At 38.6% G+C, this 26,323-nt stretch overlaps 2 protein-coding genes across 9 annotated transcripts; one reads left to right on the forward strand and one right to left on the reverse strand.

Annotated features, from left to right (window-relative positions):
• Positions 1-1,560: 1,560 nt before the first annotated feature.
• On the forward strand, positions 1,561-23,565 carry TTLL1 (tubulin tyrosine ligase like 1). Of its 7 annotated transcripts, XR_005628739.1 has the most exons (13): positions 1,561-1,629; positions 4,517-4,649; positions 5,855-6,063; positions 7,241-7,421; positions 8,491-8,625; positions 8,792-8,900; positions 11,844-11,987; positions 13,730-13,816; positions 14,957-15,120; positions 16,619-16,773; positions 18,238-18,298; positions 18,658-18,716; positions 20,085-23,565. XR_005628739.1 is itself a non-coding variant. In XM_039719909.1 (11 exons), exons 2-10 carry the CDS (start codon positions 4,537-4,539, stop codon positions 16,746-16,748), a joined length of 1,272 nt encoding a protein of 423 aa, XP_039575843.1. In that variant the 5' UTR covers positions 1,561-1,629; positions 4,517-4,536; the 3' UTR covers positions 16,749-16,773; positions 17,913-18,049. The 7 variants fall into 7 exon arrangements, 4 of the variants coding, with proteins under 4 accessions (XP_039575843.1, XP_039575833.1, XP_039575873.1 ...); XR_005628738.1 differs by having other exon boundaries at positions 18,658-23,565; XR_005628740.1 differs by lacking the exon at positions 18,658-18,716.
• On the reverse strand, positions 17,919-26,290 carry LOC120507385. 2 transcript variants are annotated; one of them, XM_039719962.1, is made up of 3 exons: positions 25,829-26,290; positions 25,540-25,721; positions 17,919-18,131 (listed from the first exon to the last, which is right to left on the reverse strand). In XM_039719962.1, the coding sequence occupies exons 1-3, from the start codon at positions 26,006-26,008 to the stop codon at positions 17,933-17,935; spliced, it is 561 nt and encodes a 186-aa protein (XP_039575896.1). In that variant the 5' UTR covers positions 26,009-26,290; the 3' UTR covers positions 17,919-17,932. The 2 variants fall into 2 exon arrangements, with proteins under 2 accessions (XP_039575896.1, XP_039575887.1); XM_039719953.1 differs by having other exon boundaries at positions 17,946-18,131; positions 25,540-26,290.
• Positions 26,291-26,323: the final 33 nt, after the last annotated feature.

Raw genomic sequence — 26,323 nt, forward strand, 5'->3', positions numbered from 1 at the left:
CCCCCAAAAAAAAAAAAAAAAAACAAAACAAAAAAAACCAAAACCACCCACCAACACAACAACTGTTTTTGTCCTGAATGAAATATTTAATACATTTTAAAAGTGAGCTTTCATCTTTCTTCTGAGGTATCATGGATGCAGAAACAAAAAAGGACTGACCAGCATAAAGATTCAGGCTCACTTTTCTTGCTGTCAGCTGCCACGGCAGATATACCTTCTTGATAAAAAGAAGGCTGTGAAGGCTGCTGTCTTCTGCTGCCAGAGGTATTGTTCTAGGAAATTTCCACTGCATGTGGCCATGCACGTGACACTGCATTTTGCAGCTGCTTTCATAGCTAAACTAGGGAATATTTAATAGCTCTGATTATATTAATTATTAAATTAACTCCTTCCTTGCAGTTGCATCCTTGAAACACCCTATTACTGTACCATCACCCAGGAAATCATAATGTATATTTATTCTAGTCAGATTATTTGGGGAATTAAGGTTCTGAGGAATTGGCTGTACTCCAACACACTGCAAACTGCTTATTTCAGCTACTGTCTTAATGTATCTATTTTTTAATGAGTAATTTGTCTTACAGAGACAAAGTAAGTATTAGATGTAATTTGTCATACAGAGTCTCCCTCAAAGACTTTTCAGATCTCTGGAGTTCACTATGTAGTATCTTATTGTTTTGTATCAAGCCCATCACAGAATGGGCTTGAAGGTCTGGTGACCTTCATGTATAGCAGGTAGTCTTAATGATCTCTTTTTGGAAGGATTTTTGTATGCACAGATCAGGCTTTTCCACAGAGGAACTAAAACCATAACTTCTTAGGTGCTATTCTTCTCACTCAGCTCTCACTGAGTAAATTAGAGCTAGTGACCACGTTGTTGTTGTCATTGGCACAGGTTGCCCAGAGAAGCTGTGGCTGCCCAATCCCTGGCAGTGTGGAAGGCCAGGCTGGATGGGGTTCTGAGAACCTGGGATACTGGAAGGTGTCCCTGCCCATGGCAGGGGGTGGAACGGGATGGGCTTTAAGATCCCATCAGGGATTCATCAGGGTTCATCACCAGTCTAGGGTTCTGTGATGAAATTTTTGGGTGAAAATTTGCCTGCTTCCTCTGAACAGTATCTGTGCAAAACCACCTATTCCTGCAGCTGTGCAGTGAGGAGCATTTTAGCACCTGAAACACTCAAACGTGGACTTGAGCTTTGGCATCTGAGTATCCCCGGTGATTTTATATTCCGGTAACATCGGGAAGGTTTTGTCACGTGACGGCCTTTAACAAACCCCCATTTACTCATGGACTGATGTTTGCTAGGGACGTGTTTCCCGATGATGGGGCAGGCCCAAGCCGCACACGCTTGAGACCAAAACATCCCCAGACAGCAGGCACAACCCTGAGGTGGCTGGGCGAGTTCGGGGCTTCCCCATCAGGACTGAAGCACCTCCCAGTCCCGCGGGGAAGGGCTGACCCCGTCCTCACCACACTCCGCGCCGCGCCCCGCCCCGCATACAACATGGCCGGCGGCGGCCCCGGCAGCCCCGCCCCGGGGCGGGGCCGGAACGGGCGGGGCGATGGCGGCGTGCGGCGGGGACGGCCCGGGCTGAGCGGTGCGGCGGCCGGGCTCACGCCGGCAGGTGAGCGTGGGGTGGTTCGTGGGTGTCGTTCTCCTCCCCGACATCCCCCCTACACACCCACAGTGCCTTTACACATTCTCAGTCCCATCTCCTTCCTCCGCAGCCCCGTACCTGTCCCACATACATCCCCAACACACCCATACACATCACCACACATCACCACACATACACACCCACGCACACACAGCCGTGTGTCTCTTCCAGTCTTGGGCTCCTCCTCCCTAACGCTTCGGGAATCGCGTAGCAGGCCCTCCTGGCCTCCTCTGACGGCACAGCCAAACTGGATTTTCCAGTAGTAAACTTAATTGTGAAGCACAGTTACATTTTGTACTATTGGAAGGAAACAGAGGTTGCTGGATCGGGTGCTGGAGGCGCAGCTTCACCCCCATTTTGCGGTGTGAAAAGTCTGCCATCAGCACCACTGGCTCCTTAGAGTGGTGGTGATGCCAGCCAGGCTGCTTTTGGATCTCAGTTCATCAATTTGTACAAGAGCAAGAGGTCTCACCTGGGGTAAGGCTGCTGCCAGGCTTTTTTGCTGCCAGTGGAAGTAGTCTGGGCAGGAAAGGCAGTGTTTTGGAGAAGTGGCAGACCTGCTGTGCCTCTGTCACATGCCTGCTGTCTCTTGAGTAGGAGCTCTGGTATTTTGTGAAGAATTTGACTTACTACAAATGTGAAGGCTGTGGATGTGTTATGCAGCTCTTCTTTGATGTTTTGTGAAGCTAAGGATCTCAGCTGATCAGAAGTTTGAATGTGTAGCTATCATGTGCAATCTCATTGGTTTATCTAGAATACCTATTTCCAGATTAGAGGATTCCTCTAGAAAAGTTCATTGCGTTAAAATTATATTAATTGTTGTGCATTCTTGTTTGTTGGTTTCGGCGATCAATTTGTACAAAATTGGAAGATTTTGTTTACAGGCCACTTAAACATCATCTGAGATTTATTAAATTCTGCAGAAACCAAGGACAAATTTTCAGTCTGCCTTCAATCCCTCTATTGCAGGAGGGATAGGTGAGGCACCAAGATCCCAAAACAGGAAAAGAATTGTGCTCTTACAATTTTTCTTTTGATTTCTAGTGTTAGCTGTCTCCAGTGTTTAGCTCTGTCTTAATTTTAGCTCATCTTCCTGAGTGTGAATTGCTCAAGGAGTCAGAGAAACAGGTATAATGTTAGGTTTGAATTTTGGTAAACCTCTTGGGGTAGCTTGGAGATGTGAAGAATGTTGGTTTAAAGCCTTTTGAAAAGTTTACATTGTGGTTGGTTAATACCATTGTAGCCTTTAATGCATTTCCTTTTGAAGGGACAGTTGTATTGCAAGCAGACTAATCCCTGAACTTTTAAAACCACAGCAAGGTGCTTTGTGGTATTAGTGAGTCACTGATCGTGGATTATGCAAACTTCAGTACAAATAATTAATTGTTTCATTTACTTTTGTTCTGGTAATATCTGGAAGGCCCGGAGAAAGATCATGACCTTATAGAACTAGGGATTGTATAAAAGCACACACAAGAAGACAGACCCTGAGTCTTTGTATACTCTTTTCTATCTAAGCTTGATTTCAGATTGCTTTACCAACATGAACAAAAATGTTTGTCCTAAACTTTCCTGAAATCTAAGTTTGTGAGTAAACATTCTGCCTTTGTAGGATTTGACAGGATAAATAGTCTGTGTGGGATTATATGGGTTATACCTCCCAGAAAGAAACAATAGGGGCCTGAGCTTGGTGGCAAATGTACATTCCCATATCTAGTCCTGGAAAATGAAGAACCCTTGAATTCCAGTCCAACATGTTACTTGCAGAAATGGCATTAGCATTAAATTTAATTAACATTCATTAATTACATTACTACATTTAGTAAAGGTGCTTTTATTTTTTAATTACTTCTCAATACAAAATTGTGTGTAGAAGGGACAGTACCATGGGGTTGCTTGTGGATGTGTGATAACCCAGCTCTCTCCCACTCCTTTGTACAGTGCGTTTTGTTCTTGGGAAAGTAATTTAAGTAAGAATAAAAAATGTAGGGAAAATGATAAAAATATTGGGAGAAGCACCCCCTACCCCCACCCCCATTAGGTCAGTGAGGAAGTGGGATAAGATGCCCAGAGAAGCTGTGCTGTCTGTGTATTTGGGGCTTTTCAAAACATAAATGGGTAAAACTGTCCACACCTCGTAGCTAAACCTGCGCTGAGCAGGAGGCTGACCAGGGGACTTTCTGGGGTCCCTTCCTGCCAGAATGGTCAAGTGATCCTAACAAAAGGCTGACATGGACAAGTGAGAGATCTAATGTAGAAAGTGACATCTGGTGTCAGGAGCTGAACTGCAGTTTGTAAGCACTCTATTAACAGCCTGACGTCTAGGGAAATCCTCCTGTAAGGGTTTAATGATACCAGTTGCAAGGTCAGTAACTTTAGTTCCCCTCCCCTGAGGTACTGCAAATCTTGATTGTTGATAGAGCATGTAAGGGATTTCCCTTGGAATCATGAGTTTTTATTCTATAGGCACCACGAGATCCTGATGAACTTTCATGCTTCCAAAGAAAGCAAAAATATATGTTCCTAAGTTAGAAACAATGTAATGTCTGTATTGGTTCTTTTAATATTACCCAGTGTAGAATAGGGGGATTCTGTCAGTAGTATATTTAAGGGAAGGTTTTGTATCTATTTATAAAAGGTGGGGAGTGTGAAAACCCTCCCTGTAACCAGTGTCCTTGTGTGCAGTTCTCCAGCTGACAAGTGCAGGGTTTCAGTCTGAGCCTAGGTGTTATTTTCCTTGGGTTTTAAGCTAATAATACTTATGTGAAAGTGTTTTCTAGGTGCCACTTTTCTTCTGCTTTTACTTCCCTGTATCCTCCCCTATTTTCAGCTTTAAACTTTTCTATATGAACAGGTTGATTCCACTTCAGGATAATGGCAGGAAAAGTAAAGTGGGTAACTGACATAGAAAAATCTGTTCTAATAAACAACTTCGAAAAAAGAGGGTGGATTCAGGTGGCAGAAAATGAAGACTGGAATTTTTATTGGTAAGTATGCTACAATTCCCAATTTTTAAAATCAATGTTATGGAGGCTTGCCCTGTTACCAGAGTCCACACTTCTGTAATAAACTATACTTTCCTTCTCTTCATGATAATGATTTATATTCAGGCTAACTATTCAACATTTCAATACTGAGAGTGAATGAGAAATTAGACCAAGATTATGGTAAAAGGAGGAGAGTAAATAATCTTCTCATTTGGTGTTTGTCTATTATAAGCCCATGAAATGCAGTCCTAGAATGCAGTAGTCTATTAATGGGCAGAAACAGTACTCTTTAAATAAACAAAACAATTTATGATGTTCCTTTGAAATACATCAGAATGGCAGTTTGTGCTGCCAGGTGTACCCTTTGTGAACCACTTATTTAAATGGGCAGGAATCTAAATGGGCAGGAATCTAGTAATCTGCTCATCCTTTTGGAATGCAGTTGGGAGAGTGGGGCAACACTCATGGAAATTGCTGTGTTTTATTCTTTTGGATTAGTTTTTTTTTCTTTCTGAAATGATAATGTAGCAGATTGTTAGCATTCAGGAAATATTCTTAAATTTTCGTATTGAGACATCTAATATGGAAAATTCTTTGCATTTATGTCCCCACTCTTATCTTCTGTGAAAAGTGTAGTTGATAACTGATTTAATGACTCTGTCACTGCAGCACTTTCATCTGGCTTATAACTAAACGACACAGGTGTTTTTAGCAAGATCTCTTAACCAGTTTTCAAGTCATATGTTTGAATTCCTTTTGTAATCCAAGTAGCAAGTCAGTCACTAAGAGGTTGGGTTTGTGACTTTTCTGAAGAGGAAAGGTGAGTTTCTAGAGCGTGAAGTAAGAGATTTAGAAAGAGGATTCTGTACCATTTGGGTGCAATTCAGTAATTTTTAGGCCTTGCTGGGGATTGACCTGACTATCAACAAGCCAGAGTCCAGTAGGACCAACTTGTCATCTTTCTGTACTCACTTCCTGCACCAATTTCAGTAGTAGTGGAGGGACTGATTAAACCTTCAGCAGGATTTAATTTGCTTTGTTAATAGAACTTCAGGATATGTTGGATTGTCCCTGCAGCAAAATATTAAATATAAAGAGAAATGAGAGGAGAAAAGATTAAGAAATTGGAGGGAAAAGATCTCTAATTTGTTGTTCTGAAGTGTGTTTCTTGAGAGAAATCACTTGGTGTCTATCTTTGGTTTCAGGATGAGCGTCCAAACAATAAGAAATGTGTTCAGTGTGGAAACCGGTTACCGCCTCTCTGATGACCAAATTGTCAATCATTTCCCAAACCACTATGAACTGACCAGAAAAGATTTGATGGTAAAGAATATTAAGAGATACAGAAAAGAACTTGAGAAAGAGGGAAGTCCTCTTGCAGAAAAGGATGAAAATGGGAAATATATTTATTTGGGTATGTTCTTATTTTCAGCATTCAGCTGTTTTCTTAGAGAGTCAATAATTGGAAGAGAACCAGCTTTTTTATGCATGAAGAACTGAAACTCTGGAATGTTATGACATTAAAGTGGCTACCTTGAAGTGCTCTGTCCCGCTTTTGGGTTTGATTCATTTGGGGTTTCTTAAAAATTATTTTGGAGAGGGAAAATTGTGGGTTTAAAATACTTTGCAGTTAGGTTAGTGGTGAAACCAAAGGGCTCTGCTACTTCATATGAGAGAGGGTTACAATTTCGTTAATTCAAAAGTGAAAAACTTATTATGTGAAAATCTTACAATGGAGCAACAACTAAACCTGTTTGAAGGAAGGTTCTAGACAGAGCTGAATGAACAAACACCTCAGAGGGGAAATTTGGGAGAAGTTGGGGAACTAATAATGACTGCTAAAAAACAAAATAAAAAGCAAACCAGACCAAAAAAAAAGTACCCGAGAAATTCAAACCCCAAAACTAAACCAAGAATAGATCAGGATGAGGAAAGCAGAGTTGGTTTGGAGAAAGCATTGAAGTAAGAGTGAGATATGCGGAGGTGAATTACATCTTGGAAGTGAAATGAAAACACTTCATCCATGTAAGAAGGCAGGTCTTCAAGAGTGGAATTGAAGATTATTTCATAGCAAAAAGTGAAAAATGTTTTTCTTTAGGTTTCAGTAATCATGGTAAAACTGAGTGTGGGAGCAAAGAAGAATATTAGGAGTTCAGAATAAGATATAATAAATAAGAATAATGGGAGTTACATGGAAATAAAAATTACACAGCCAAGGGGTTTTTTTTGCCTGCAACAGAGCATGATAAAGATTGGTAGAAGCTGATTGAGGAAATTGAGAAATTTTAATTGTTTTGTTGAAATGGTATCTAATACTGTAGTGGCACAGCATATAAATGGAAGTAGAAAGCCTATTCACATGAATTAGAATCTATTACTATGAAGTTAGCATCGTGCAACATTTTTCAATTGTTTAAGAATAAACTAGTAAGTAAATGAGATAAAAAGCAACATGGATCTTAATGAAGGTGGATCATGCCAGATCCTGGAAAACTGAAAATACAGAACTTTTCTTTTTTTAGTCTTTATGTGTCAGTAGCCTGTCAGATAGTGTCTGTAATTGTGCACCCTTTTTTTCCCCCTTAATTCAGATTTTGTTCCTGTGACTTTTATGCTTCCTGCTGATTATAATCTCTTTGTTGAAGAATTCAGAAAGAATCCCTCCAGCACATGGATTATGAAACCTTGTGGCAAAGCTCAAGGAAAAGGAATATTTCTAATCAACAAACTCTCCCAAATAAAAAAATGGTCTCGAGACAGCAAAACATCTTCGTAAGTTCTTGAAACTGAGCCCTTTATTGTACTTTCTGTAATTAGGTGAACTGCATCCACATGCTGATTGTCTGATGCATGGGAGAAGTATGCCATTATTATTATTATTGCTTTGTAATTTTATAGTTAGGTTTGCATTTAATCTCAGTTGTTATCTGGCTTCCTCCTTCAACTGGTTATAATACAACTTGTTTTGGTATGAGGAGGTACACAGAACTGTTCAATTAATACTCTTTATAAATTGCTTTCAGTATTGTTGGGGGAAAACTTGCACAGAAAGAAAATGTTCTGCTTCACAGCATTAAATAACAGGAAGCAAGAGAAAAATCTTCACCTCAGCAATTTCAATAATTGTTTAATATATATTAAATCACTTTTTAAATTAGTACAAAATAAGAATGCATTTCTATGAAATAAATGTATTTTCCTTTTGGAACACAATATAATGCATGTCATGTTCATGATCTCCTTTCAAATGAATGAAATAGGTTAGCAATTTTATGTATTTCTCTGACTAGAAGTTTTGATCACACAACTTATGTTTTTTCCTGTGACCGAGTGACTGGCTGAATATCATTTGAGTATTTTTCCCTGTTTGGTTGGAATCTGAAGAATGTCACAATCTAAAAGTTATATTAATTTTTCACAGTGGTTTGCAGTAGCACACCAAGCAGAAATGCAAATATTCCAGTAGTACAAGACCTTGAATAATGAAGATAATGCACTACATTCTTTTTGCTTGTCTGGACTTTGCCAAGTTCTAAATTCTCTTCAAGGGAATAAGGCTGTCTTGTAGAGCTGCGTTGTGAATGGTTTGGTCAGCTATTGTGTGAGTTTAAATGGGTAATTGATCTTGGTCATCTCTATAGTATTTTCAGCTTTTTTTTAATGGATAAGGCCTGATGCCAAGTGTGTATTGTTAACCACCACAACTTTATACACCATCTTGACAAAAGATGCAAAATTTCAGTCAACTCGAAATTTACAGAACACTTCTAAAGAAGTAAAATACTTCAGGGATTGTATTGTTGCAAATATCATACTGTGAGATGTGTTTGGTGTTTTTCAGGTTTGTGTCTCAGTCTTCCAAAGAAGCCTATGTGATTTCACTCTACATCAACAATCCCTTACTAATTGGTGGAAAGAAATTTGATCTTCGTCTTTATGTTTTGGTGTCTACCTATCGTCCACTGAGATGTTACATGTAAGATTGCATGTCTGTATTTTGTTTAGAGATAATGTCCAGTGTAGTCAAAATAATGTTGTGCGTGTTGCACAAGGAAGTTTAACCAGTAACTGGTATCCTAGGATGCTCACTTACTTGTTTCTCACAGGGATTTAACACATTTTAATGACTTTTTGCATTTAAGGTATAAGCTTGGGTTTTGCCGCTTTTGCACAGTGAAATACACACCAAGTACAAGTGAACTGGATAACATGTTTGTACATCTTACAAATGTTGCCATTCAGAAACATGGGGTAAGTGTGCTGATTTCTTAGATGCTCTTTTGTAGCAAGACTGATTTTCCTTAGTTGTCCCAGAAACTTGGAATCAAAAGGTTTTGTCATACTCTTCATCATCTTGCAATTAAAATACTTCATCTTGCAATTACAAATAAATACATTTTAGAATGTAGACATTTTAGAAAACCACAAATCAGAAGTCAAGATAATGAGTTGCAGCTCTGTAATTGAGTGTGATGTTTTCAGTATTGACTCACAGTAGTTGAGAGGAGGGGTCTCCTTTCATTTAAAAGCCAACATGCTCACTTATGAATTGAACAAATAGATTAATGAGCTTGGATCATGTGGATATATACTTTATAATAGTGGTTTAATATCCCCTTCCTCATTTCTCCTTCCCTCTCTCTCTCTGGCAGTTAATTAAATTTCTTCTTTCCAGCACGTATTCATCACAGCACTTTCCAGCTTCTTCCGGTGTTTCCCCCAACCTCGTGCCCCTGCCTTCCTTCTGTGGGAAACAAAGGGAATGTAGAGTTGCAAACATGAGATAAATAAGTGCTGCCTGGCCATCTGGTGGCTTCCTTTTGCATGGACAAAAATGGAGCTCTGCCTGCAAAACAGTTCTGTTTTGTAATTTGTTACTGATACTCAAGTGGAAACATGAGAGCTTTGACAGCCCTTCCTCATGTCAAAGTAGGCTGAAATTCAGCAGTGGGGAGGGAAGGTTAGTGGGGCAGGGGTGACATAGAGGGGATAAAGTGTCACTTCCCAGGTCTTGTTCCTTCAGGGAATGACTTGATAATGATTGACCCATTGGTGTTTTTAGCAGATATCTGTGATTTACAAACCATGCCTCTGGTACAGTCATTAAAACTCTATTGTTGCACTTCCTAATGCCAGAAGCTTTATTTTGATGGTATGGAAAATATTATGTATGGACACACACACATACATGCTCCTGATTATATTAATGTAGGTATACACATGTACTCATACACAAGATATATGCAATATATCTTAAATTGAAACCTGGCTTAATATGCCTTCTCTGCTACTGTTCCATAAGATGTGCAGCATAGCAGTGCTGTTTTTGTGTGGATATTGCTGTAACAATAATGTAAATTATAATGTTGGTAGTTATAAACCAGGGTAAGTGGTCAAATATACCATTTTGCAGTACTACAAACATTTTATTGCTCAGTTGCTGATTTGTGAAGGGCTTCAAACATATTTTGGTTTGACGGGGCACACTGAGAATTACTTATGGTGAAAGCTGGTCCCATACAACTTTTAGAAAAAATCCTTGCGGTGTTGCCAGTAGAGAGATGATGTGAGGCACATGGTACATTGCCTGCCTTGTTATTATGCACCCTTCAATCTTCTCTACCAGTTAAAGAATGGCCTTCAAGGTTTTTCCCAGATAAGTGACCGTGATGGTGACGTCACTTAGAATAAAGGACAAGAGAAATGGGTATAAAAGTAGCAACCTAAGAATTTAGAATTATTACTAGAATACTTGAAAAGCTTTTTATAAATTATAAATCACTGATATCTGTTCAGTTTTGCAGAAAGGCAGAAGGGAAGTTTAGTGTAAAGCTGTGCTACCCATCCTATTTGTTCTGTTTTAAATGTGCGTGTAACTTTGGAGGCTTTTGGACTGCACAGCTTTAGTCTTCTAAAACTGTACCTAATTTGACCTTTCAGTAATTTATAAAAAGCATGATGAGGTGCTGGAAAATGCATGTGTGATACAAACAAAACAACAATAATTCTTATACATCATTATTTTCACTTTGTTTTAATATCTTCAATGAAACAACTGTGATTGTGTAAAGCTCTACCCAGTTGCAATCTGTTTTGATTTGAGTACTTGTTCTGAAGGGCAAAGAGGGCTGAAACTTTGATCTCTGTTCCCTTGCTGGAATCTGGTCTCAAGACATTTTTTCCATGGTGCAAGTCCTGAGAATTATGTTTCAGGTCTTTATTTGTACAGTCCACTTCTCCAAATTTACTAATGAGGGAGCTATAGGAGAAAGCCTAATAATAAGATAGCTGCTTCTCTGACCTTGTCCTAGAGGATGACAGAATTTGTTCTTCTGAGAGCTTTTTTCTGCCCTGTGCATTCCGGGTTTTGTAATTTATCAGACATACAGTTATTAATTCTCGGAAATACTCTGAGGAGAACACTTTATAAAGGGACAAAGCATTTGTCCTGGGAGAACCTTGAGGGCTGAACGTGTGCCTTTCCTTCGGTGTGAACAGCCCTCACTTTGCTCTTGTCTTTCCATTTAAAGAGGAATAATGTACAGCCTTGATAGCTTCTGAAAAGACAACATAAGGTAACCTCCTGTTTCCCCCTGTTGAGTTTCAGTAGCACTTAGTGGGGTTTTGTACTGAATTAATTGAAAATTTTAACTGTTAAAAACAATTCAGGTGTCATTTCACTATGTTCTTGAATGTAACTTCTTGAAGTAGCACCATTAAGAAGATACCAGGGAATAGGTAAGTTGTACTTTAAATAAAGAAACACAGACAAACACTTTCAAGTGCTGCATTTTACAATAACTACCTTCAGTGAAATTCTGCTGTTGCTCATTGTTTTGTCCTTATCCCCAGAGGAGCAAAGTGTTTAGTTCTTTCACATTTTAAAACTTCTATTTCCAAATAATAACTCATACTTTATTATAAAACTGTCCAAGTACCCAGGTTTTTTTTCTCCTAACAATGATTTATTACTTTATTTACGATGTGCGATACAAGCATATTAGGGCTATAATAAAGGCAATTGTTTATGTAGAGGGCAGTTCAAAGTTGGTGTTCATGAAGCTGCAAGACCAATTAGCCAGCTTTGTTTTTAGAGCAATACTTGTAAATATAAGGGGACTTTTTGTAAGGATGAGAAAAAACCTGCTGAACAACTTCAAAATCTTAGTCTGAGTGAACTCCTTAACTCTTCAGGATGATTACAACCATATCCATGGAGGCAAGTGGACAGTGAGTAACTTACGCTTGTACCTGGAGAGCACCCGTGGAAAGGAAGTCACCAACAAATTATTTGATGAAATTCACTGGATCATTGTGCAGTCCCTGAAGGCTGTTGCGGTGAGTGCTGCCAGCAATAGCGTTCCAGCTGCAGGCTTCCCATAACCATGGAAGTGAGCTTGCCATTCAAATCCCTGCTTCTCTTTTCTACTCTTGGAGTGATGGTGTTGATGCTGATTTCTGCAGCTCTCTTACCTCTTGATTTCTTGAAACCTCTTGAGATGAGGGAACTGAATCTTGGGTGGGTGAGTGGGTTGAGTTGTCTGTGGATATTTGAAGGAGTGAGTAAATCTCTTTCCTTGAGGGATTTATGAACTATTTAATATGACTTGATACTGCCGTTGTGAATAGTATTAAGTTCTGCCAAAATATGTGACGTCATTCCAGCAATAACAAATGTGTCAAAGAAAAAAAACCTCTGGAGAACAATTTATCAAAGGAAACCTAAGGCTATTAGGTCATTAGAGTTACATAATGTACTTTCACTACTTTTATGTATGTCACAGAATTATCATGATTTAATTTTAAAAAATAAAATTAAAGCAGCAGCAGCCAGTTCTCTGCTTGAGTGACTTTCTAGTATTGGGGTAATATTCTGTGATCACATTACAGGACAGGTAGCACTCTGGGAGTCAGCTGGTGTAACTGAGGAACTCACTGTTGCCAAGGACTTTCCTGGTCCCAAGTACATTGTCTTGTCCTCTTTTTTGGGCTGGGCCTGGCACCATTTAGAGCTGAATCAGCTCACTTGTGCACTGACAATTACTACCTTGCTTTATTGATGTTTTGGTGTTCTGCCAGGGGAATAAGCTGAGCCACAGAAGGAACAGATGAACACCAGAATCAGCACAAGAAACAGGGACAAGGTCATGCAGCTAGGATCAGTGGGAGCTGGGGAAGCATGCCTTAACCTGGCATATGCTGGGAAATCATATCTGAAGGTACTTGGGAGAAGAAAAGGGATATAATCAAATGTTAGCAAAACCTTAGAAGAGGAGAAGTGAAAATGATGGAGCATGAAGTCTGTTGTTCCTCTGTCCTTCTGACAATGACACATGTAATTAGATTCTTGTTCCTCCTCCTCTCTTTCAGTCCTGAAGAAATTAAAAGCTTCATTATTCTTTATGTGGAAAACATCTCAGAAACCTTCACTAAGTTTTCTCTGAAAGATCTAATGAGCTTCACATAGAAGAAAGTATTATACCATGCATACAGCAAATGTTTAGCAGATGCTGGAAAGCTCCTGGTTCTCTAGAGCATGTGCATCTAAGCACAACTTGATTCTTGGTCTCTCTTGGCTTTGGTGTTATAGTTACTTTGAGTAATTAAAATTTTTCAATGTATTTTGTAATTATTTGATCTAAAATTTCTGCATGGTTACAGCAGCAGAATAAAAGAAATGTCTTTGAATTGCTTTTCTAAAATTTAAAGAATTCAAAATGAAGCTGTAAATTTTCAAACTTTGTTTTCTCCTGATGCATGCAGCCTTTAAATATAGTTATTACTTTTGCAAAGTATAAAAACACTTACTTTCACTATGGAGACATAGTGGGAAATTAACATAACTCAATACTTGGCGTCAATGCAATCATTAGTATTGAAATATTTACATCCAGCCTCAGAAAAAGAGGCAATGCTGAACATACTAGTTAGCAAGCTTATATTTGAGTTACAATACTAAAGAGCGTTGTAGAAGATTCATAATGTCATTACATGTAAATTCTAGCAAAGAAAGTGGGTAATTGGGTTACTTACTGAAGAGTAGATTTTAATACATATTACTGTATTTTCTTTTTCCCTAGCCTGTAATGAATAATGATAAACACTGCTTTGAGTGTTATGGATATGACATTATCATTGATGACAAGCTTAAACCCTGGCTAATTGAGGTAAAGTTCTATAAAATACAGGAAAAAAACTTCCTTTTCATTTCACAGAATAAAACTAAGTAGATTTCAATGTAGTCTTTCCTCTTTTTAAACAATATTTTTTGTTTATCGGGTAAATGGATTAAGAAAAATATTGGAAAGTGAGATAGGCCATGTGATGACCAAGCTACCATGTGCTTTTCTTTCCTATTTCTTTTGTGTTTCTATTTGTTTATGGCTTTCTGTTTTGGTTTCTAAATCTAGTGCGTCCATACAGCTGCACTTCAGAGGCAGTCTGAATGTTTGCAGCCCTGTTAAATGCTGGATCAGTACTTGGAAAATGGGCATTGACTTCATGGAGCAAAACATCAAATTTAATTTTTAAATGCTGTCATAGCCTTAATGTTACAGATTGAGAGGACACAAAAGGGGCATACTAAATATAATTAGGATATTTGGAAAGCTTTTTTATTTTTTACATAAATTTCTCTTCCATATATTTACTTTAGCTCTGTATGTTCAATATAAATTTTATCCATCCTTCTTCCTTTATCCATCCACTTCCTTCTCAATCTAATTTGAAGTGAACTTCATAAAAAAATTCTGTTTATCGTTCTGATACTACTTTTCCAAAATAAATGTGGAACAAAGATATGTTAAATGAATCCCTGGTTTAATTAAAACAGGATACAATGTGGCTCTTTGAATAGAGAGCACTCTCCAGCTCACAATATAACAGGGGAAAACTCAGATAAGAACTTAGAGAAAAGTTGTTTACCCAGAAGAGAGCCACAGATTTCTGTGTGCAACAGCAATTCATGTAAACTGGGCAAATTTTAAGGACTCAAATGTATGGGGTTTGTAACCATGTAAACAGAAAATGAAATTAAAATTCTGTCTTGTCTGATTCACCCTGGTGAATCTCATCGCAAAAGAAATCTTCAGGCTGACACTACAGACACTTAACAGAGTGGTTACTTTCCTGTCCAAGTGAAACGAAAAATGGCCAGTGGGGAATTCCTTCTAGGGCCTGAGGAACTGAAAGACATGCTTTGAGCCACCAAGGCTCAATTTCCTGTATGGTACACACAGCCATCACACATGCTGTTTGGAGGACACTCCAAAAACTGATACTGACTGCTTTTTTTTTTCCTTTTGTAGGTTAATGCTTCCCCTTCTCTTACTTCCAGCACTGCTAATGATCGCATCTTGAAGTATAATCTTATTAATGACACGCTTAATATTGCTGTGCCTAACGGGGAAATTCCTGACTGCAAATGGAATAAAACTCCACCAAACGAGGTTCTGGGCAATTATGAAGTCTTGTAAGTTTTATCAATGTTTCATAGAAAGGCCAATGTTTTTTTTTCACCTCACTTTTTTGATGTGTAATGTAGACCAAAAAGATAAGGTAAACTTCATTCTCATATGAAAAATGGGCACAAAGTACCACTTCTTTTCTTTGGACCTGCTTTGGAGGTGGGAGTGCATTAAAGCAGAGTTTCTTTGCCTCATGTCCAGAGACAATGTTGCCTGATAAGCTCCTGCTTGCACCTTCTGAGCTTCCAGCAGCTAGAACTGAGGGACAGAAGGAAAGAGAATGTTTGTCTTCTACATATGCAGAACTTTAATTGTATGGAGGCTAATATATACATGATACTTAAAAAGTTAAAATAGTTGGTTCTGGTTTAAAAGTTACTTGATGCAAATTTGCTCCCAGTTCATAGAAATAATATCTCTTGAGTCCTGTGAATAATGAATGTAATAATAAATAATAGAATGGTCAGATTTTTTTTTTAATTTCTTGATCTGTATTATAAGGACAGCAATGAAGGAAACTGAGATTATTATATTGGGATGTCTGCAAGATTTGTTTAGGATTGATTGGTTTTATGCGGAAGATCACTGGTTTGAATACCATATTGCTGACACAGTTTCTCATCTTTTTTGAGAAAACATTTGGATAGGTTCTCTAGCACTAGTGGTGCAGTTGCTCAGTATGTCAGGAATGCACTTTATGTACGTAGTTGATCCACTAGTTCATGTTCATCTTAAATACTTTTCCTCTATATTAGTAAAAGCAGTTAAATATAAGCGGTCTGAATTAGGATTTAAGATTTAATGAATGTTACACACATGGTAGCTATGAATACATATAAAACAGTATAACTAAGTGTATTTTATGATTTTCCTACAAAATTCTTTATTATTATCTTTTCTTAATTAAAATTACCTATCTGTAACAAATTCTGCTTGGAATTTGCATAGCAGCTGAAAAATCAGTTTATGCTAAAGTTATCTGAGGCTATAATGGATTTAGATATTTACAGAACCACTCATCACTGTGGTTAAGTGTTACCAAATACATGTCATCAAATGCATTTTGTTTGAGCACATGGCTGTTTAGTTCACCTCATTCTTTCCCTTTTCTCTTTGTGATGCAACAGGGGAGTTTTAACACTGCAGCTAACAATCCTCCCTTTGAAGCAATAGCTCAGGAGTTATTTAAACTGGCAGCAGGCTGATTTTCTGCTTAACCACAGACCTGCAGAAGTACATGGGGAACTTCATAAGCACAAAATTTCACAAACTCAGGAGTTTAACTAGAGCTGCCAGATGACTTGTTTATTTCAAAGAGGGGCTGAAGATATTTCAGGATGATCTGTATTGTAAAATTATAGATTCATAGCTGCATGTCATGCTATGCCTGCAGCTGTATGCAGAGCAGCTTGTATCAAATTCCAGTTGTAGATGTAGAATGTACAGGACCCACTGCTGTTTGTGTAGCAGCACAAGGCACTGAAGGGGTTTTCTCATCTGCAGATATGATGAAGAGATGGCGCAGAGCGACGGGACTGATCGTGACCTGCGGGGTCGTCCTGGGCAGTCCTCGGGGCTCAAAGGAAGCCGTGCAAGAGATTCAGGAAAGCTTGTTGTAGCCACCTGGAAGTGATGACAGAAAAACAGCTACACTTTTGGTAGGAAGACATCAAGAATAACTTGAAGTTTTGGAACAGATTGCTATGTTTTGCTACATTGCATGTAGGAAATACTGACAAAGACAAAACAGTCTTTGAAAAGTGAAACAAGCACTCCAAGCCCAGGAACTGTACTAGACATATACTGACCTGATAATTATTACAACAATAGCTATAGACTGTGTATGTATACACAGTTACGTTTATATGATTTGTATAAACTAATTCTCAATAATGATCAAGAACTTTATTTGTAAATGTGGCAACCCACATGCATAATCTGAAAGAAGCTCCTTGCTGTTCTGGATAGTATTCATTTCCTCTAGTAGCCTATCCCTTCCTGCCTATAATAAATAAGCTGTGGTTCTATAAAAGGATGATGGTGGTAAACATTAGTATTTTCACAGTGATGATTCAGATTCTTGTCATAAAAGATGAGCATCTGGAAAAAATAGCAGTACATGTACTTGAGGCTGTTGCCAGTTAATGAAGCTATTGATTTATAACCAGTATTAACAAATTGAAAAGCAAGTCTTTATCTGCTGAGGGTTGGAGGTTTTTATTTCCTTTAAGTGTTCTGAGCTGCTAACTCTTTAAAGGTAGGAAGTTTTATGGACTGAGGGAGTGTTTCAATGGTATATTGATGGACTTTTTCAGTAGCCATTAATTTTTATTTTGAGATAGTGCATGTCTGTGAAAAACAGAACAACCAGATACTGTGATAAATTTCATTGCTTGAAGCTGATGATAAATCTTCATTTGCACCAGAATCTCTCAGTGTATTTATGCATGTATATAACACAAATATCTGTATATTTTTGTATATTTTGTTTAACAAAGATATTGTGGTACATGACAAGCTATTTCTGGTAGCTATGATAACAGTTATGATGATTAGCTACCAAAACTAAGATGCAAAACTTAGCTACCAAAACTAAGGAGCAAAAGATAAAAATGGGTATTTCAGTCTTCTAACATCAAAGCATATAAATAAACTAGTGGGGTCTGTGATTGGCTGTTGCTTCCACTTGACTTTCAAGCAAATACTGGGTGGTTATTTATAAATAGTAACATGCATTGGTTGATTTTATTCTCCTTCTCCCTCCCGTCTTCCTTTTTTTTTTTTTTTTTTTGGTAAGGTTTAGCTCTCCCAAAGTTTTTAGTTTCTTGAACACCTAAACCACACCACCTGCAACTTCACCACTTCACCTGTTTTGGAAGGTCCTCCTAGAAGAGGGCAGGAAACCATGGTCTTCAGGACAGCTGAACACAGTCTGGCCAGAGCAGCTTGTGCTGGGGAGGAAGGGCAGGTGTGGGCTGGACTGACCAATACCCTTACAGAGAATCTGGAGTTTATCCTGGCAGTAAAGAATGAAATCTGTAGGCTGAGTTACTCCAAGCACAGTCTTCATTCATCTTGTATATTCCACTAAAATAAAATCTAACTGATTCTCTCTTCATCAGCTTTGAATCTTCTCACTGGCCCCTACAATTCTAGTTGACTCTTGAAATAAATAAGTGAAAGGTAAGATGATCACTGCAGGATGGTAAAGCTCACCTAAATTCCAGGTCTCATATTTTGTGGTTGGGGTTTTCTGTTTGGGTTTTTTGGTGTGGGGTTTATTGGTGGTGGAGGCTTTTTCTCAATTCCTGACTGTGAGTCTTGCTTGTATATTTGAGCCTTGACAGGCAAACTGCTCTTAAGTAGAGGTGTAGTCAGATGTGTTAATCATCATAGTGTTGTTTTAATTACTGATCTTTAGTGGGCAGATGTTTCCGGTTTTACCCCTACTCGTTAGGGATAAAGTGGGAAGTAGTAACAGCCCTAGGGACTGTGGGCCTGTAGTAAGTAGTATTCTGTAGTAATGATTATATTTTTAACAGACAGGTAACATAACAAGGGCACTGTGATAGAAGAAAAATGAAGCTTTCTGTCAGTGCTTGTGAGTAATTTCTGTAGTGGCTGGGACAGAGGATGTGTTGTTGTAGTATTCTTGTATTGCAACAGTAGCACTCTGTTCTGGGTTTTTAGGATTTATTGCTGTGGAAGGCTGTGGAGGCTGAATCCAGGGGATACTTCTAGGTGTAATTTCACAATGACCCAATAACCATAATAGCATCTAAATAATCTTTGTTTTCCAAACTGGTTTGTTGGTGGTACTCTGTATGGGCAGTGGTGTTATTACATGTAAGCTGTGAGTTGAATCAGGGCCTCCAGAGCACAGACATTAACAACACAAACTAGTAATGGCACTTTCTGTAATATTATTAATATACGTGTAATATACTGAATATATTAGCATGTAGTATGCTAATATACTGGATATTCTTATGTAATTATTTAGAGGGTTTCTGCTGGCTTAGAAAGGGTCAGCTCATTTAAGCTTGCATCCTCACTATTCAATATTTCAAAAGTCGGGACTGGAAAGCTTGCTGTTGCTTTCAAAGATTTCTGTCCCAGTGTATAGCAGATACATTAAGTAAAATAAACTATTTGTAAGGAAGTATTTTATATGGAAAATGTTTTTGTAGCAGACCTGTCAGTTCTAAACATGTAAATTCTTCTCTCTGACCCGGTGTAGTATTGGGAAAGCATATTTCAAACACTTGAGGATGGAACATCTTTGTAAAATAGCTAGTAAATTATCAGTACTACCTCAAAATAAAAGCATTGAAATATTACTAACTAGGGGGGAAAAGGAAAATAAAAACCTGATAGGAATCTTTGACTATGTAGTAAATAATCTCAGAACTAGAATTAAGGTTTCAAATGTTGATACCACATTTTAGTTATATCTCCAACTAATGTATTACTAGTAATTTATCTTGCTGACCCAAACATGAATTTAATCATGCAATATTCTCTTTAAAGAACAAGAATTCAAAGACATTGCAAATGCAGTGACCCTCTCTTCCTGATCTCATTTCATTTTCTTTTTAAAAACAATAGTCTAGTGATTTTATACATCAGACTGTTTTCACCTCATTTCATTTTCCTGACAGGCTTTTTGCAGAGGTTGACATTTGAAGGCCTAATTATATTTTCACTTCTAACATTAAAAACATATGTATGTAAAAGGAGTTTAAGGAGCAAAACTGAAATAACATGGAATTCTAATATACCAAGATTGGTTTTCTGGTTATCAGTACTAAACTGTCCTGGTTTCAACTGGGATAATTTCTTCTCAGTACTGTGTTTTGTGTTTGGAATAAGAGTGGTATTGATAAGTCACTGATGTTTTGGGTTTTTACTAAGTTGTGTTTATCCTAAGTCCAGGACTATTTTTTTGTCTTGTCTCCTGCTCTGCCAGTGAGGAGGTGCACAAAAGGAAGAGAGAAGGAGCACAGCTGGGACAAGTGAACTGAACTGGCTAGGATATTCCATACCGTGGAATGTCATGGCCAGTCTCTGAACTGGGGGAGTTAGTCAACAGGTCTGATTTTGGTTTGAGAAGGGGGGTCTGCAGATGGTAAGCAGTTGTATTGTGCATCACTTGTGATTTTTTTCATTATTATTATCATTATTATTACTATTACTACTACTACCCATTATTATTGCATTTTATTTTACTTCTAATTATTAAACTGTTCCTATCTCAACATACAAGTTCTACTTCAATTCTCCTCCTCATTCCACCAGTGTGGGAAGGGGAAGAGAGAGAGCTAAGTGAGTGGCTGGGTGGTGTTTCATCTCCAGTTGGGCTTAAAACCACAACACATGCTCCAGAAAAAAATCTGTAAGTGAGCAGAAATTCTTCCTTTTCTATGGAGAACTTGAGGCCTTGTGTACGTCAGTGAAATGTTCTTGAGAAATTCAAAATTAGGAAGCTCTGTTGCTGTGTGATGTCTGTTTTTAAGGCTCATTGAAAAATTGTCAGAAGGAATTTGAGTAAGGAAAGAATCAGTGTTAGCTGGAATGAGTGTGCATAAAGAAGCTTTTCTGCAGACTTGGAGGGTGCCAAGGAAACAAAAGCAGTCATAGCTAATAGTTCTGTGGGAGGAGGAAGAGGATGATACGTGGATATTATGCTGTGAGATGCTGGTTTGTGCCTGGTCTTGAAAGGTAAAGGTGAAAATGAAGTTAGGAGGAAGAGAAGCTGAAAGGGAAAAACTTCAGTTGCTTACTCAGAGGTAAAATCTTCACATTTTCCCTTCTGCATCTTTAACTAAATCTCTTGCTGTAGTAGGATAGGACTAATGGTACCAAGTGGTGCCCAGGCTGGTGAGAGCCTGGAGCATGCTCTGCTAAGAGCTGGAACTGAGGTGATGAGGGAGATGCATTTCCTGCTTGAGGCAGGTGTCTGCTGCAGGAGTTCAGGGGAATTGACTTACAGGAGTGATGCTGACATGTGTAATAAAAGATGACAAACCTCATGTGGATGCTCTCATTCAGAGGTAAGGTAGCTCTTTTTGCTGGAGCCTGATTCTCCGAAAGATTAAAACCTGTTTCAGCTCTGACTGAGAGGACTTAAATCTGAGTTACTGCGAGCAGATAAGCTCTTAGTTCTGAGTAATTAACTGCAGCCTTGGGCCAGTCATCCTCCAAATGTATCTCACAAAGAAACTGTTTTGGCTTTCAGGGGAGCAAAATAAATCGGAAATAACGGTTCTCAAAAGTTCTGACTTTAGCTAGTATAATAACTTGCCAGGCAGAGCTGATAATAAATGTGTGTCTCAGTCCTAAAATACTGTTCTTCATATGCTCCAGTATGAAGCATAAGGACAGTATTGTATGAAGAATTAAATGGACAAGCTCTAAACAGCTACACAAATTGTTATAATGGCATCAGTGTAGAAGGAGTTTATTGTTAGAGTTGAACAGTGGGGCTTGCTTCCTGGACACTAACCTTTCTCCCTATTAATTCTTTGACATGGAAGAAATTAATAAGATTCCCAGAGAATAGCTTCTGTACATGGCTTGAGGAACTTAATTAGTATAAAAGAAACAGTATATTCCTAAAGCTACTTTGTTACTGTTGGCTTTACAATAGGACTTCTGCCTAAAATGTCCCTGGCTCCTGATTCACTTCCTGCTATAAACTCAGCAAAACAGCAGACAATTCACAGAAGATATATAGCCCTGCATTTCATCAGCAGCACGTCAGGCAGAGAGCTCATTTATCTGTGGTAAAGGAAGGGCTTTACTGTGGCACTATAAACTGGTGCTGTTGCTCAAGCAGTTGCTGTTCCGTTGACTTGGATGGAAATTACAGAAGGGAGCTGACATTCCGTGCCTGCTTTATGACAGGAGTTCACTCCAGCCTTTGGGTCAGTGGGAAGGACTCTGTTCCCCGTGGTGCAGAGGTATCCATTTTTGCTGACCTGTGTGGCTTCTTAAAAAAAAAAAAAAAAAAGCCAACAAAACAAACAGAAACTTTTTTCCTGTCTTCTCTGCAGAAAACAAATGCGGATAGCTGGGAAAAGCTTACTTTAGCCACAATTTTGTTTAAAATTCCATTATTAAGAGGAAATAGGATCATAAATTAATATCTTAGAAAAAATGGGTTTTTTTATTCTGAACTGTGTGGGCTAGACACTATGTTTTTCCACCTTTTTTAAGTTGCCTAGGCAAGCTCTCCAGACTTGAACTTTCCCAGGAATGACGATCACATAGATACCTTTGCTATTGACAGAAAGTCTTCTATGCCTTAATTATTCTGCAATTTTGTACCTATTAAAAGCAAATAATTCACATCCAAGGTAGTCATAGACAATTGTTGTAAAATAGAAAAGTTTGGACAGTATGAAACAGTAATTAAAAACACTTTTGAAAAACAAGGAGACAACAAAAAGTACTTCAGACAATTACATGGCTTTTACTTGAAAGGTTCTTTCCCAGTGAAAGCTGGGCAGTAAAACAGTGAAATTGATTTGAGTGGAATTAAATTTAATAATCTGAAATTCGTTGTCATTGGGCAGTGTATATAGTCAGTAACATCATTATATTTGCAATCAAAATATGGTTCAGGATTTAAATTTACATTTGAAGTGTAAATAAAGATTATAACACATGGAGTTTCTTAGCAAGAGAGAAGGAGTTTGAAGAGAATTCTGAAATGTTATGGCAGCAGTCAAGAAACACAAAATTGCTTCTGAGTGAAGGCAAGAGACAGAATTTCTTTATAGAGAAAGTACTAGTGCCTAAAACAACACATGGAATTTCTGAGGACAGCAGAAGAAACAAGAAGCATATTTAAAAATAGATTGTGTTAAAAGTAAAAATAACCGTGGGATACTTATCTAAAATGAGAGGATTTTTTTCCCCCCACAAACTTCCTGTCCTGTTCCTTACAGTCTGAATCAAGTGCTCACCAGAGGGGCTGGAGAGACTGTCAGCTGTTCTTCTCAGGAAAAATATTAAGTTAATCTTTCACTGGATGTCACATGCTTACTGAACTGAATATGTACAGAGAACAACTGCTTTTTAATACCTAGGAAAAAAACATCAAAGTACCAAAATCAAAATTATTAATATGGTGGAGTGTGATTCTCTACATAAGTAAATTATTTATGGCATCATAATAGTGTCATCTTGCTGGGATCTTGCATCGCTGATGATAGATAAAATTAGACCACTAATCTCTTTTAATTTACTATGAGAAAAATGTAATCTTTAAATGTACATAAAGCAAATTTACATTTGATAAATTGAAAGAAATTGTACTTTATTAACCTTTGAGGTGTATTTTCCCAATCAGTTTTTCAAGTTCATATATGTATTTATTCAGCGCATGTAGCCTCAAGTCCTGTATATATTTATACAGACATTAAACTGTTACTATAAGTAATGCAGTCAAATTACTGTACAAGCATGTATATTAACCCCAGTGCAGACAAATTCTGCTTTCTTCACAGGAAGAGCAATAATGTTGATTCCAAAAGTACATTAAGGTGACTCCAATAATGTTGCTTACAAATTGTTTCAAATACTACACTTGGAATGGGGTAAAAACTTGGCAGTTAAAAATGTATTTTCAAAACTCTGGTAACCTTTATTGTCTTACTAACTTCCAAAGGTGTCTAGACATTTTTCATTTAAGTGTCAAAAGGATAGAAAACATCTTGCAAGCAGGAAAGAATATTCAGCAGGCTCAAAAGTACTATTCCCTAAAGTGGCACCTTGAGAAATTTACAAATATTAAATTAAGATTTTCATAAAAATTGCCTTTTGGTAAGCTTTATTTTTTCCAGCTAATAGTCTTGATTTTTTAATCCTCAAAATTATTTCATAGCATTTATAAACATATTTTGTAGCCGTTTTAAAGATGCTAGTTGAATCATAAAGATGTTTAAGTGAAACACTGAAAACCACAATTGTTATTTCTGAGGCTGTACTAAAATCTGAGTCCAGTTGTTTGTACAAAAAATGAGGAATGTGTAAATTCCTCATTTCTGATCAATCTCCATTCCCCTGGAAGCCACAACGAGTTGAAATTCCATATGAAGGTGACTCCCAAAACAACACACTGCCTTTCCACTATGATACAAGGGCTAAATTTATTGTACCTATATGTGTGTGTGTGTGTGTATTACATAGTCTAGATTATATATTCTAGATTCTATATAATATATATATATTATCTATATAAAAAGTATAGTAAATGTATATTTGGAAATACAGTAAAATATATGTAAATAGGGTAATAAATTATATACAATTTCCATGTACATATTATAATGTAATATAAATAATTATATGTTATACATATATATATAACGTATACGCAGTACATCAGCCTACCTAAGTCAATACATGGGAATAGCTGATTTGAAGAATATTTTCTTCATTGTTAAAAGATTGTCTGATAGTTTGTGCCACCAGATTCGGGACCTGAAGATACCTTTCTTACTTATTTTACAATAATTGTCCCCAAACTGGCCTAAGATAAGAACCATGGGCCCTGGTTTTCACAGGGAGTAGAATAGATGCAATCAGCCCTGGGTTTTTGCACAGTGGAGTGGTTTTGGGGCACAAGGTGGTAGCATTCAATAAACTTTGTGTGGAATAGTTGGGGATTTTCTGTGCCAGTCCACCCCAGGCTGCAGGTTCTGACTTCTGCCAAACTGGAATTCTCTTTCATCGTAGTATGAGCTCTGTTCCATCATTTACCCTGAAATCCTCTTCTGTTTCTTCCATCTTTGATCAAGTTTGAGCATTATTTGAGCAAACAAAGAGATTAATGTCTATTTTGATGTAAGATTGAAGAAAGTCTAGGTGTTCTGGCATGGAGCATTTCCAGTTTTGACAATGCTCTAGGGAAAATAGAAGCTTAATTCCTTACAGAAATAGTTGTATTTATGATTGTATGTGTCCCCTCTAGTGTGCTGTAAAGAAAGCTTGATCTCACATTAGTGAGAGAGACTGTAGAAAACTAAAGTGCAGCTCTGGTCAGAAGTGAAAGAAACAAAAAATTACAAGATGTCTCCTCTCAAATGTGAACTGTTAACTTTCAACACAGGAGAGTGAGGAAAGGGAGACTAGGGAAGGGAGAAATCACGTTCAATCTTAGGAAGCTTACCAACCTGGCCAAATTTCACAGTAATGTTAATAGCAATTAATTCAAATCCATTTGTCAAGGACATTCAGAAGATAAATTTTATCACAGTGTTATGGTCTTAAAATCCTACTCAACTAATCTAAGTGAACTAAAGTTAATGAGTCACAGACTGAGTGAAAGAGTACAGGAAGACTGGGCGCCGATCTGATTATATGTGGACTTGCATAAGAAATATGGCCAAGAGGAAAGTACTGTTTTGCAGCCCTACCCAGTCATCCGGAGCTTTTGCTGTCCTCGAACCAGGCTCTCCCCAGGGACAGCGCTGGAGGCGCAGCAATGAGAAGGGCAGATGGAAGGGAAACGCAGAAACCAGCGGCGAAGGCAAAGATTGAAGGGACGAAGGAAGGTCAGGGTGGTGGCGGCTGCTTGAAACTTGAAATAGTTCTCTGTCTAAAACAAATACATCCGAAAGATAAGCGAAGGCGTGAGTAACAGTTCTGATACTGAGCGAGAACCGCGTGGCTCCGCGGAGAGCGGTGTAACCAAACCAGCAGTACCGTGTCAGAGGTGGTCCCTGTCCTTGAGCCCGTGCCCGGGGCAGCTGCGAGCCCGGCCCGGCCCGGCCCTGAGCGGGCGCTCCCGGTGCAGCAGTGCCGACGGAGCGGATCAGCGCCTGCACCACTGCCAGGCGCGGAAAAGTCCCTGACGCTTCCCGGGATCTGTGAAGTCGCTCGCATTTCGCTTCGGAGAACAACATCTGCTTATTCACGGTGCCCCGCCGTGGAAACGGGACACGGACGCAGTGTTATTCCCGCCGCGCCCTGCCACGTTCCGCAGTGCTCCTGTCACGGTCTCCTACACTCGGACACCTGGCTTATTCTGCGGCCGGGCATACCGGGTAGCCGCCGCCCCCGGGGTGAGCCCGGGCCACCCCCGGGGCAGTCGGAGCCTCCTGGGGTGAGAGCCGGGGGGGCGGGGCCGCGCGCGTGGCTCTGACTGTCCCCGACGGCCACCGGGGAGCGCGCGCCAGCGGCGGGCGCGCGCACCGGGCC

This window comes from Passer montanus, unplaced genomic scaffold (assembly GCF_014805655.1).
Source record: "Passer montanus isolate IOZ18808 unplaced genomic scaffold, ASM1480565v1 scaffold106, whole genome shotgun sequence".
NCBI classification, from domain to species: Eukaryota; Metazoa; Chordata; class Aves; order Passeriformes; family Passeridae; genus Passer; species Passer montanus.